The 13217-nt window shown below is 55.5% G+C and overlaps 2 protein-coding genes across 2 annotated transcripts; one reads left to right on the forward strand and one right to left on the reverse strand.

The window, feature by feature from the left end:
- Window positions 1-1890: 1890 nt before the first annotated feature.
- Window positions 1891-5401, reverse strand: katC (microtubule severing protein katanin p80 subunit; the record flags this gene model as incomplete). Its single annotated transcript, XM_002954112.1, has 7 exons — window positions 1891-2184; window positions 2373-3641; window positions 3937-4251; window positions 4459-4685; window positions 4940-5057; window positions 5143-5273; window positions 5371-5401. 7 exons carry the CDS (start codon window positions 5399-5401, stop codon window positions 1891-1893), a joined length of 2385 nt encoding a protein of 794 aa, XP_002954158.1.
- Window positions 5402-5679: 278 nt separating this feature from the next.
- On the forward strand, window positions 5680-12792 carry VOLCADRAFT_76143 (uncharacterized protein; the record flags this gene model as incomplete). Its single annotated transcript, XM_002954029.1, has 11 exons — window positions 5680-5915; window positions 5987-6044; window positions 6562-6826; window positions 7040-7133; window positions 7384-7573; window positions 7915-8040; window positions 8399-8571; window positions 8934-9153; window positions 9544-9773; window positions 11441-11714; window positions 12066-12792. 11 exons carry the CDS (start codon window positions 5680-5682, stop codon window positions 12123-12125), a joined length of 1926 nt encoding a protein of 641 aa, XP_002954075.1. The 3' UTR covers window positions 12126-12792.
- Between the last annotated feature and the right edge of the window lie 425 nt (window positions 12793-13217).

Raw genomic sequence — 13217 nt, forward strand, 5'->3', positions numbered from 1 at the left:
CTGAGCGGACGCGTGCGCTTGCTGGCATAGTCCAGAAGTGCCTCGACCGCGTCCACGTTTCCAGCCAGGACTGCATGATGGAGGGGAGTTAAGCCTGCCTGGTCGCGGACTGAGGGATCGGCGCCGGCCCGCAGCAGTTTTTGCAACGGCTGCTGATGGAGCACCGCTGCTACAAGCGCATCCGGCCCCACTTCAGGCATGACGAGAAAGGCTCCCTCAATAAAAAATGTTGGAGTATTTCCGCTGCTGCGGCCCCCAAGTCAATTCGGTGTGCGCGTCTTGGCGTGCACGACGTGACCCGACAACGTAACTGAGACCCATAGTCGAAACCAATGAGATGAGTGCTATGCAACAGGCACCGAACGTGCGCGTAGAAGTTGAGTTGGGAAGGGCTCCGGTAAGACTCGCGCAGCATCAATAGGGGTTCTGCCTTTCTCTGCCAGTTGCATTATTGAAATGAGAGTTGGAATTATATTCCATGGTGGCAGAGAGAATGTATTCGATCGACATGCATATGGACAAGACTAGAAAGCAAGGGCAACGACCAGTACGGTTGCAGACTGTTTTGTTAACTTTAGAATGGTCACGCTTCGTCCTTAAATCAAATGTCTAATTTTTATACCAGGCATCACTTTCCCTGTATTTTATGGATGTTGGGGCGCAGCCGCCGTAAATCATATGTCCGCGTTCACATGCAAAAGAAAACAAGTCACGTGCCGCGTGTGTCTACTTGTGATGCAGGTATGTTTCAGGACAATTCATCTTTGTGCTTTCGAGACGGTGGATCCCGACAGTTCACATCCGTTTTTTGGCACGGGAAAGGCGCGTGCACATACATCTTGAAGCGGTTTTGCTTCATAGTTCACCCGAGCCAAAGGTTTTGCAAAGGCATAATACCGAGCACTGGCGTTTAGCGAAATGATTTCATTAACAGGATAAGCAGTGGATGTTGCACAAAGTAGGGCTCTTCCATGATATTCCACGATAAGGGCCCTTTTCCTGTATTTTTTTCCGAAGTCAAGCTTTAAGTAAAATGATGGTACTTCAAGACTAAGCGGCCGAAGTTTTCCCATCCAAGGGTTGCCTGTTCGGCGGACGTTGCCAATTTGGCAAGGCGCGACCCCAGCTTTTTCCACAGTGTTGCCAGCAGCTTGCCACGGCGACAGTCGACCCATAGCAGCACTGGACAGCTTGCAGCTATTTTTGATCGGTTCGCAGTTTGGTTACGAAGATGCTTCCAGCTTTCCAGGCTGGACGAGGCTGCAACTGCAGCTGACCGTGGTTGCAGGTCCTCCGCCACGGTCCTCCAAACCGCGGGCTTGCAGGGCGCATCTCAAGCTCAGCACGTGAACTGTATAGACCCCACACATCCATTTTGTGAAAATCCCAAATAACACCCGCTTCACCCGGGGCTGCTTCGTTACGACGCGTCACGTCGCGTCACTTAAAGCGTATCATAACAATGTACGTAATGCCTTGGAACCCTCGAGCATCTTGGCCTGTCTTGGCTACAAAAATCCTACCTCTGACCCTACAAGAATTGAAAGAGATGAAAGCTGCTATACAGGCACATGGCTGCCTCCAGTGATGGCATGGCTCACTCCCTGCCCTGCAATTGCAAAGCAAATCCCGCGTGCAACTTGCAGCATCAATGCAAGGGGGACAGCAAGAAAGAAGTCCGTTTCCAACACCAGATCCCAGCGCAGCTAAAACTAGCCTAGCGTCCGAGGTTCACTTCCTCCTCTTAATGTCATGTCATGTGTCCTTACGGACCCTGCATGCAGTAACTGCCCTGCCATGCGCCACAAAAGTGACAAGCACGTCGCTGCATGCACAAGGCTCCGGGGCCTCTCCCTGCAAGGCCCCAGAATCCCTTCCCCCATCCCGACCCTACAGCTGGGCCAGCTGCGATGCCAGTTCCTGCGCACGAAATCCAAGGCTTTCGCTTTGCTTCCCCAGCTTGTTGAGTCGGGGGACAAGGTTCTGGAGCGACAGCTTGGCTTTGTTGGCGCGCTCCCGCCGCTCCTCAAAGCTCAAGTCAATGCCCACGCCCCGCGCAGCCGGCGAACAGAGCTCCCGAATAATGGGTCCGAAGAAGCGCACGTGCAGCGTGATAACGTCTAGGCCTACCTGCACCTGCCGGTCCGAAGGCAGGGACAACACGGTCTCCACCACCGAAACCACCTGCGCGTTTGCCGCAGCCACGAGAAGGCGCCTTGGAGAACAAGAAGAAAACGATAGGTTAAACAAGGAAGTGCCACCTCAAGACTGCTGTCCAGGTCCTTTCCTGCATTGACCTATGAGGATGCTGTCGTGTTGACCCACGCCTTAAGTTAGTTGCACTAGAGGTTTGTGTCCACCAGGTAACTCACCTCACCAACTAAGTCCAAGTTGAAGGCATCCCGCCGCTCGTACATGGCCGCAAGTAAATCCGCAAAGACAGCGTTTTCATCACACCGGCGCGCACAGCTGATGGCGCCTCGCCAGTCGGCCTTAGCCACGAAGTTTCTGACGAGCGAGAGCGCGTGGGCGCGCTTTTTCATCGCCGAAGAAAACATGGCATGCTTGCTCTGCAGCGCCCCCGCGGCTTCCAAGTCTGATGGCACCGCGCTGGCGTACTGTGCGCCCCCGGCCCCGTTGTCATTGTAACCGCCGCCTCCGCGGCGGTCCATGCCAGAATGCCCTGCCGCCGGCCCGCCTTGCGCCGCACCAGTCTGCCACGAGTACCGTTGGTCCGCACCGCTACGGGGATCTGGCGGCGACTCCATGCGCGGCTGCGGCTGATGCATCCGCGGATACTGGGGTATATCCGCTGGAGAATCCCGTGCTTGCCGGTCATTGTATGGCCGTTGCCGCGGGGGTTGCTGCTGCTGCTGCACGCGTGCCAGCTCTGGCGCAGACTCCAACTGCCCTCGCATGAGGCTGTCGCCTACCCCGACCCCCACAGAAACCATAGGTGGCCGCACGCCTGCCGCCTGGCCGGATGCGGCGCGGGCCGCCAAACCCTGATCCAATGCACCGCTGTCGCCTGGTCCAGCGAAGTCCTGGCTGGCCGCTGCTGCTGACACGCCCGAATAGCGATTGCTTCCCGAGCCCGAAGACCCCGTGGGCCCATACAAACTAACGGGAGGCAGCAACGGCTGCGCTGGCGCTGCTTGCCCCGACGAATGCAACCGTCCGGCGCTGCTAGACCCGGCGCCCCGATCATGTGCCCGGCTGCTGCTGCCTGGCTGCTGGCCCATCCCGATTCCCCCGCTGGACGGCCTCCCACCACCGTTCTGCGCCGCTGACGCTGCGCTGTCGGACAGGTTAACTCTGCGCATAGCGCCCTCCGGAGGAAGCTGCGCGGCTGCTGCAACAGCCGCCAGGTTGCTGCGTGACGCGCCCACACCAGAGTACGGGTTCCCGTCTACGCTTGCGGCCTGCTGCTCGCGCGCCATGAAATCGGGGTCCTCGTTGAAGGGTCGTACGTTACGCAGGGTAATGTAGAAGAGACCCACCATTGTCGAATTGAATGAGCAGCCTATGAGGCGCTGCGAGCCCCGGTGCGTGTTGACCGTCAAATCCGACACGCGGTACCACGGCACGTCTACATAATCGTGCTGCACTGCTGGTTCCACCGACCACACCTTGCAGCCGTCCTGCGACCAGCAGCGACATTTGTGTTGGTGAGATAGGGTTGAGCGGATAACCTTGGCGTGGCCTGTCTCTTGAAGCTGCTGCGGCCTTTTTGCTGCTGGTGTGCAGCATTCCTGCTTGACGATTAGGACGTTTACCACGAACGCGTTCCCAAAGATCAGCAGCACCTATCAGTGAGAGAGCGCTGGCAGGTGTGTATTCTCTTCTCACGGCTATGTCCTACCCTAAACCTTAGAACCCTGAAATTCTCTGGGCGAGGTAGCCTTCTTCGCCTGATTCAGGGCCATGCGGACGCACCTGGACAGCGCTGAAGATGTACTTGCCGTCGCTGTGGAAAGCAATGTTGCGGACGGGCGTGGCCTCCGGTGCTGTCTGCTCGAAGTTCGTAAACGTTTCCAAGTCCCAGAAGCGCACCACCTTATCGCGTGCCGACGTAGCCAGGAGGTACTCAGTGGGCGAGAACTCCAGGCCGGTGATTTCATATTTCGTGGGCGCGCAAAGGTCCGTCACCAGACGGTTCCCACGCACATCCCAGATCTTGATGGCGCGCATCATGGCGAGCGGGGCCGGAAAATGCAAGCCATTAGACAGGGAACACGTTTGTCGCGGCAGCTACGCGGCAGAGGCTTTGCAGAACATGCGATGCATGTCTTGGCGACACTCCTCCGAAACCCGAAACCACTGTCGCTGGGTCAGGCAACAATTTAATGGGATCTGCGAAGCACTGTGAGCAATGGCTATGGCCATAAGGCCAGGTGGATTGTCCCGGGGATACCGGCCGCCCTGATTGGGGATCCGTGCCTGACAGAGACAACGCACCTTCACAGCACCGTCACTCGAAGCCGATGCAACCCAATATCCATCAGGGCTGTACCGTACATGTGTTACGCCTGCGTTGTGCCCTTTAAAAGTCATAATGGCTTCCTTGTCACGCAAATTCCATAGCTTCACATTGGTATCCATGGAACCGGATATAATCGTCGAGTCGTACGGATGCCACGCCAAGCACATGACGTTGCTCCTGTGCCCCGACAGACTCTTGGTGACTGCGCAGGACCAGGGGTTCGTAAGGGCAGGACATTGTGGGAGAACCGGCGAAGGTTATTGCTATGCCGCAAACCTGTTACATAGGACTTCCAAGTTGCAAAGATTCCTGGGAGGTTAAGGAGTGACGAACGGGCAGCACCGTGACAGGGTCATGCTACATGCAACAAGGGTAAAGCACGATGGTTTGCAGGAATGGGGGATGGCCCCAAGCTATGCACAGTTCATTACTCCCCGCTTGTCCTCCCTTTTTCACCTCTCCCAGACTGCAGCTCAAACACTTTAATGCTCCCATTTGAGCCACCGGCCGCCACCACCATCTCATCATTGTCGAAGGACACGCTCTCAACAGACGACTGGTGACCGGTTAGACTCTGCATGAGCAAGGAATTGCGCTTAGCGCTGGGAACAGGTGGGAACGCCCGGTTATTGACACGACAACCCCAAACACGCACTTACGAAGCTTGCAGTCGTCTTGCCAATCGCCCAAACATTAACCTTCTTGTCATCTCCCCCGGTCACTAGCACCCCGGCTGTCTTGCGCCCAATTCGCACGCATCTCACGTCCCCGGCGTGGGCTGCGAATTCCACTGCAAGAAGTACAGAAGAAACATGTACGTGTGCAAAGCTGCTGCCAACTAAGGGTGCAGGCACAACACGAGGCCGTGTAGTTGAGAAGGTGCGTACCAAGCTTCACGTATCTCGAGCTGCTACTCATTATTAGCAGCAAAATGTATGCTTTGTCTACGTTATGTGCATTTGATCACTATGCTTCGAGAGAAAACGTCGACAAGGTAGGAAACACTCGGAAATGAATATAGCCAGCGACAATTTTTTATTCCTCTGTACACGGTAAACAATAAAGCGACGAATACAATATGGGAATTCGATGAAAGGAGCAAAACTCCATTCCCTCTCTCGGGGAAAACTGGCCGTACACGGCAGCCTCACTGCACTATTTTGCGCATTTATGTGTGCCGTTATCCCCACAGACGCATGAAGCGTGCAGGACACTTGTTTATAACCAGTCTGCGCGTGATCACTTGTAGATTTGCATCTAAAGGTGCACACTTTCCTTCGGCGGCTGCTTTGAGGCCTGCCTGGGCCACCAGTTGCGTCCTTGCGGAGTCTTGGCGTAGACACGTCAGCGAGATGGCGACAGGGGAGTATGTCCTTCCGGAGCAGTGGTCAGAGGACCTAAAGGACGAGAACGGCGAGCCAATGTCTAAGAGGTCGGGACCTGGGTCCTCCTCTCGTTGGACAGCTTGGATCAGTCCCTGAACAAATTCAATTCGTTTTGCAGTGAGTTCAAGCGGCGACAGAAGGCTCAGAGGCTAGCAGCTGAGAAGGCGGAAAAGGAGGTATGTCGGCGGCTGGGCGATCGGCGGGCTTTGTCAAAATGCTCAGCGATGACGCAACGCCTTGTTATGCAAGGCGCTACAATGTTTTGGTAATAAAGGATGCTTATTCATCATAGTGCCCTCGGCCGTCCGGATATGTCCTTCCCGTCTCTTGCGAGAGACGGGAAGACGGCCTTGCAGCCGTCCAAAGTTCGGACGCTCATCTCCCGCATCTGCTAAGTTAGGTCTGCGGCAGCACTGGTGCATACTTAGCACGCGAGACGAGCCGTACAACGCTAGCAGAGAAGCTCTTGTTGCCGAGGGGGTTGGTTGCGGAGGCGAGCTTTTCGGGCATGCACCTTGTGCAATTGTTCGACCTGACTACTCCCTACGGCAAATTTTGGACGAACGAAGCTCCGAGCCCATTTCCCTCAGCACTTTGGACGTAGAGCACATGCATCACTCCCTTTTTGCTCCTTAATGGGTAGCCAGAGGACGGGGAATCCCCGCCGTGTTGCTGTATTCTGCATCGCTACAGGCAGCCAAGGCAGCGGCCGCTGCTGCGGCGCCTCCGAAGCCAGCCAAGGAGGATGGCGCAGCGCTTGAGGACGACGCAAGCGAGATCACGGATCCCACGGCATACTTCGAGAACCGCGTGCGCTATGTCAACGCAAAGAAGGCGAAGGGCATCAACCCGTATCCCCACAAGTTCCATGTGAGCATGTCGCTGCCGGACTATATTGCGAAGTACGGCAGCCTGGAGTCCGGTCAACAAGAACCGGAGACGACAGTCTCTGTGGCTGGTAAGCGCCAGCGGTGGCTGCTTCCGGTGGGGTTGGTAGTGGGACGTATTTATATCTATTATGGTGTGCCATCTGGGTTCACGTGCTCTGGTGTCAGGGCTGCGTGCTGCGGAGGGGGAATGGGAGTTGAGGGTGCTTGAGCGCAAACACACCTGTGGCTGGATGAAGAGTCAACCTGCAGAGTAAGGTGTTGCCTTTGGTTGTGCGTAACAGGCCGGATCTTCAGCAAGCGTGCGTCTGGATCCAAGCTGTTGTTTTACGACCTGAAGGCGGATGGCGTCAAGATCCAAATCATGGCCGATGCCAGGTACAAATTGGCGGTACACGTGGCCGTGCTTGAAGCTGACGTGGCTGGCTTTACGGCTAACAGCAGTGTTAGGATGCAGCTGTCTATATTTTATCGACTATCCGGCCAAAACCTCAGGAGGGGTGAATGCTATTGCTCCCGGGCTCGGCTGGAGATGGCACGGCTTGTGATGTTTGCCCATTGGTAATGTTATTCCGCTGTTCCGCTGACCCCTACTGACTGCGGATTGTGACCTGATTGCGACCTGCAGGAACTCGGACCTTTCGTTGGAGGCCTTCACCGCTGTCCATAACGAGTGCAAGCGCGGAGACATTGTCGGCGTGGAGGGCTTCCCCGGCAAGTCCAAGAAGGGCGAGCTGTCCATCTTCCCACGCAAGTTCGTGTTGCTGTCGCCCTGCCTGCACATGCCCCCCTCGGCGCACTTCGGGCTAAAAGATCAGGTGGGTGGGTGGGTCGATCCGGGGGGGGGGCCGCGGGCTACGGAAACCAATTGCCAAGCGTCGTCGAGAACAATCCATCGGGTCGTCTCCCCGGAAAGGCACAGTTCAACGTGCGCATCCTTCTTGCGATTACCCGAAACGCGAATTATGTGTAACAATGGAAATGATCTTGCGTGCTGTTGACCTGTTCAAAATACGTGCAGCTTGCAACGTGGCATGCGTGCTGTCGCTGTTCATCACTTTCTTTAGGGTTGTCCCCTTTAGTTCTTCCCCTATGGCTGCTCATCACTCCATGTGCATCAACGCATAATTTGCTTTTCCCCCTTGTGCTTGCTGGACAGGAGACTCGCTACCGCCAACGGTACCTGGACCTCATCGTTAACACAGACGTGCGCAACATTTTCTACACGCGCAGCCGCATCATTCAGTTCGTCCGCCGCTTCCTCGACACACGTGGCTTCCTTGAGGTACGGCAACATACATGGACCGTTTCCCGCCGCCCGTGCGCAGAGTACCTGGCTTTGGCTTGTGACGGGAAGGCGGGCCCGGGCATACCTTGCTACCGGCTCGTGCGCCTCGGGAAGAGGAACGTGCTGCAGAGGGATTAGACCTAAGGGTACTTAATATACGACGTTGTCCATCGTCTTGCTATCCGGGGGTGTGCCAACCCTAACCCAGGGAATATTAAAACACAGGCAGCAGCTACGGTTTCTCGGAGTCACCGAGCGTTTAAGTGATTGGTCAGGTTCATACCGACATCTGCGCCTAAATAGAACTGTTGTGTCCGATGATGATGTATGATGTATGTGATGACGACGCACGCAGGTGGAGACGCCTATGATGAACATGATTCCTGGCGGTGCTGCCGCTCGGCCGTTCATCACGCACCACAACGACCTTGACATGAAGTTGTACATGCGCATCGCGCCAGAGCTCTTCCTGAAGATGCTCGTCATCGGCGGCCTGGAGCGCGTGTACGAAATCGGGCGCCAGTTCAGGTTAGAAGACGAGCATAAGGCCGCGGTTCGCCGGATGTGTTGCTGCCATCTGGTGCTCTGCAATCTTCAGCTGCTTGTTGGCGGCTGCATGCACTTAGCCTGGAAAGTCCAGCGATCACGCTATCCTGGATGCTATGGCGGTCATTAGCAAAGAGCGCGAAGCTGCATACAAATATGCCAAGGGCACAGCGCGTGGCCTTGCCGTGATCCTTCCTCCTACCTGTCCTTCCAGGTGGTGAAGTACTATTGCTCCCTGTCCATTCCGTTCCTATCCTAGAAACGACGTTTTGCGATGATTCACTAACCTGCTCATCTAGACCTTTTCCAATCCACTGGCGCTGTCGCCTCCTTAAACCTCTCAGGAACGAGGGCATTGACCTGACGCACAACCCTGAGTTCACGACGTGCGAGTTCTACCAGGCCTATGCTGATTACAAGGACCTGTTGGGCATGACGGAAAGCTTGATCAGCCAGATGGTGCTGGAGATTAAGGGCTCGTACAAGATCCAGTACCACCCAGAGGGGCCAGAGAAGCCGTCCATTGAAATTGACTTTACGCCGCCGTGGCGTCGCATTTCCATGGTGCGTCCTTACGAACTGGATTCAGGGTTGTAAGTAGTGTGTTCCACCGGCTAGCGGGATGCTGCGAGCAGTGTAGGCTTTGGAAGGACGAAGAATGTATGCAAACATCATGCAGCATGGTGTGTCATCATCACATGAAGTAGGGTTTTGCAAAGCACGGAGGCACCTGATCACCAGGCATCACTTCGCACAGTTCCTGTCTTGTGCTTCCAGCTTGGTCTGGGCCTTTCCGCACCGCAACTAGTTATCCGCCATCCTGCCACGCACTTCCATGGTGTGTATCCGGCTTGCATCCGGGCCCGTTGCACGGCCCGCCACTATTTAAAAGAAACCTTTACTATTTATGCCTCGCCCCCGCTCTCGGACTCCCCCTGTTCGCCGACCCTTTAGGTTTCTGGGCTGGAGGAGTGCTTGGGCATTAAGCTTCCAACGGACCTGGAGAGCGAAGAGGCGCGGCAACTCCTCATTGACCTGTGCGCCAAGCACGACGTAAACTGTCCGGCACCGCAAACAACGGCGCGCCTGTTGGACAAGCTGGTCGGCGAGTTCCTGGAGGAGCAGTGTGTCAACCCCACCTTCATCTGCGACCACCCGCAGCTCATGAGCCCATTGGCCAAGTGGTGGGTTGGTGATTTGCAGACTCTGGGAGATGGGCCGGCCGATAGAGCTACCTGTGGGCGTTACAAGTAATTGATTACTGGGTGTGGGAGGTGCGTCGATTGTTGAGTAAGGGCCGGAAGGAAAAGCAACGGGCACGGCTGGGCACGAGGGGTACGCGGGCCAGGTAGAGGACGTGCCTGTGGCAGAAACCGAGCACCGCTTTCAATCGCTGGTCGGCTTTGAACCCAGGCCACATCATTCCCTAAGCGGCGGTCAACTCCGGAGGCGGTGATCCGTGACGGTGATACGCCCATCGAATGAACCGGCGACATGCTCTTGAATTCCGCGACCTGCTTTTCTTGGCTGCAATCAGCCTACTGGGCTGTGCACGGGTGCGCTCGCTACTTAGCCTGTGGCAGAAACCGAGCAGCGCTGCTTATCGCTGGTCGGCTTTGAACCCAGGCCATAACACTCTTATGGACGGCGGTCAACTCCGGAGGCGGGACCTTTGCCAATGATAACGCCCATCGAATGAACCTCCGATATGCTCTTGAATTCCGCGACCTGCTTTCCTTGGACGCAACGAGCTCACTGGACTGTGTACGGGTGCGCTCGCTACTTAGCCTGTGGCAGAAACCGAGCAGCGCTGCTTATCGCTGGTCGGCTTTGAACCCAGGCCATAACACTCTTATGGACGGCGGTCAACTCCGGAGGCGGGACCTTTGGCAATGGTAACGCCCATCGAATGAACCTCCGGCACGCTATTGGACCCATCGACCAGCTTTCCTTCTTCCGCAATGTGCCCTGCGGGCTGAGCACTTTATCCTCGCCTGTGGCAGAACCTGTCAGCATGTCTTATTGCTGGTGGGCTTTGAACCCGGGCAACAGAGACCTCCGCGGCATGCAACTCCGGAGACGGGGGCCTTTCCATATGCCGCACCGTCCTTCGAATGCAATGTCGACAAAGGTGTAGCTTTTGTCGATTTCCTCCGTGGTAATGCCATGAGAGCCTGCGGGGCATGTCCTCGTTTGTGTTGTTGCCAGTCATGTATGTACGCACTTGTACGGGCAGTGTGACTGGCGTGCCATTCAGAAGGGTGTGGGGGATAAGTATGAGAGGCTCCGTGCACGCTGCATCCGCCTGGGCTATGAACCAGCTCATTTTCTACGCGACGGACTGGCTTTCGACCCGGGCTCCAACAACACCACGCGGTGCATGCAACTCCGGAGATTGCATGCTTCTCTGTCCTCGAATGCAAAGCTGACACGGCTCCAAAATGGTTCACATTTCCACAAAAAAATCATGGACAGGCGCTAGACCGTCACCAATCGGGGGGTGGAGTACAGTGTTACAAGCGAGTTTGTCTGGCTCTCATTAGTTTCTTGCTGGATCGGTGCCTGTGGCAGAAACCGCCAAACGCCGTCCATCGCTGGTCGGCTTTTGAACCCAGGCCACATCATTCCCTAAGCGGCGGTCAACTCCGGAGGCGGTGATCTGTGACGGTGACTCCGCCCATCGAATGAACCGGCGACACGTCCAGCTACCAAACCACCAATATGGTGACCACGTTCTCCCATGGTATCGTAGCATGACATTGCGCAATCTAACCTGTGTTCCCACATAGCTGTAGTGACCGTTCCTCTTAATTGTTGCTGATTAGCTTATATTACCGGTTCATACCACCAGGCACCGTGAGCTGCCGAACATGACGGAACGCTTTGAGCTGTTCATCAACAAGCGCGAGGTGTGCAACGCGTACACTGAGTTGAACGACCCCATCAAGCAGCGTGAGCTGTTCCAGGACCAGGCAAAGGCCAAGTCGGCGGGCGATGACGAGGCCATGTTCATTGACGAGACCTTCTGCACAGCGTTAGAATACGGCCTGCCGCCCACGGGCGGCTGGGGCCTGGGCATCGACCGCATGACCATGCTCCTAACGGACACCTGTAACATCAAGGAGGTGAGAACACACGGCCGCCCGTCCATTCAGTCGATGGTGTACTGTATGTGTGGAAAGTCCATGCTAATGTATTATTGAAATGTTGTTAACCATCCATGGAATTGGGGTTGCGGCGGCAATGCTGCATGGCAACGATTGTGACCTCATGTATGTGGGTGTGCTGCCTCGTTTCGTCTATCTACAGCATGCCAGCGGGCATTGTGCAACTAGCTAATAATGTTTGGGAGCTGAACTCCGCGCTGTGGTTTATATTTTTTCGTCCCTAGGTATGTTCTCAAATTATGTGAATCCGTTTACCCTTCTCGTCTGTGTCGTCCGTTGACTATTGAACGCCCTTTTCCGGCTGCGTAGGTGCTGCTATTCCCGGCCATGAAGCCCGAGGAGACGGGGCCTAAGGAGGCGGACAGCTAAGCTTTCTCCGGGAACGCTGCTTATTGCTAGTGTTTGATGGAAAAGTGCATTGTTCACGATGACTATTTGGGCAGGGGTACAGCTATATGACATGCGCCTATGCAGCTAGATTGACTGATGTTGATTCACGTGATTGCCGTCATGTGTTGTGCGCTTTGCCTAGGTATCTCGCTATCTCAGGCCCTACCCCCTTTAGTGTTTGGGGGATACGAGCAGGTGTTGCAAGCCGGATGTTAGCAGTGCTTCATATGGCCAGCTTTGTAAAGATGAGACGGTGTCAAGGTTGTACCATTTTGTGCAATGTAGGACGCTGCGGTAGCACGTAGGTACTACCTCCTAGGTGGTAACGCTCCTGTGCTGATGACGGCTCTTCGAAAGACTTGGGGTGTTTTGGACTGTCTGGAACACGTACATAAATGTAGGGTGCAAGCCAGTGATGGATGGCGGGGGGGCTCATTCCTTGGCGCGGAGCCCAAATCACGCGCCATGGAAATGTTTTGAGCTCTCGTTTTTACCTCCTGACTAAAAATTGCTAATAGCCTTAGCGTTGCGCGGTTGGGTGATTCGAGCGCGTGAGCAGGCCGGTAATTTTCATTCCACCGGTTACCGTGAGTGTGGTAGCGTGCGTGGCTTAAGGTGACTGGGCCATTGTAACTTCGGGCCTTACAGACATTCCCCTCGCACAACACCAGGTAAAATCGAGGGCATGATATGTTGGAATGCCGGAATGCCTACCGGTAAAAGACGTACACAGTATCGAAGGTAAGGAAAAACCCGTTGCTAGCTAATCTTTCGACTACGTCGTGTCGTGGTACATCGGCACGTTTCTGAACATTGGATGGATTTCACGACAGTACCACAGCTCACGGGAGCAGACTGTCGCATGCTTGTCAGGCTACTTTGCAGTTGACGGAAGTTTCCCGCTTTCCTAGCCCTGCAGTTAGCAGGTGGTTTGGCGCAGACTTTTTTCCGTCCCCAGAGTTTGCTGCGCATGCCGCTCGGTGCCGCTAGCACCCCTAGAAAGCCGAAGCACTCCAAACCTCTGTCCCATGTCATCCGGGAATGAACCGAAGCAAGGCGACCCCAGTTCCG

The sequence above is a fragment of the Volvox carteri genome, assembly GCF_000143455.1.
Source record: "Volvox carteri f. nagariensis unplaced genomic scaffold VOLCAscaffold_40, whole genome shotgun sequence".
Classification (NCBI taxonomy): Eukaryota; Viridiplantae; Chlorophyta; class Chlorophyceae; order Chlamydomonadales; family Volvocaceae; genus Volvox; species Volvox carteri.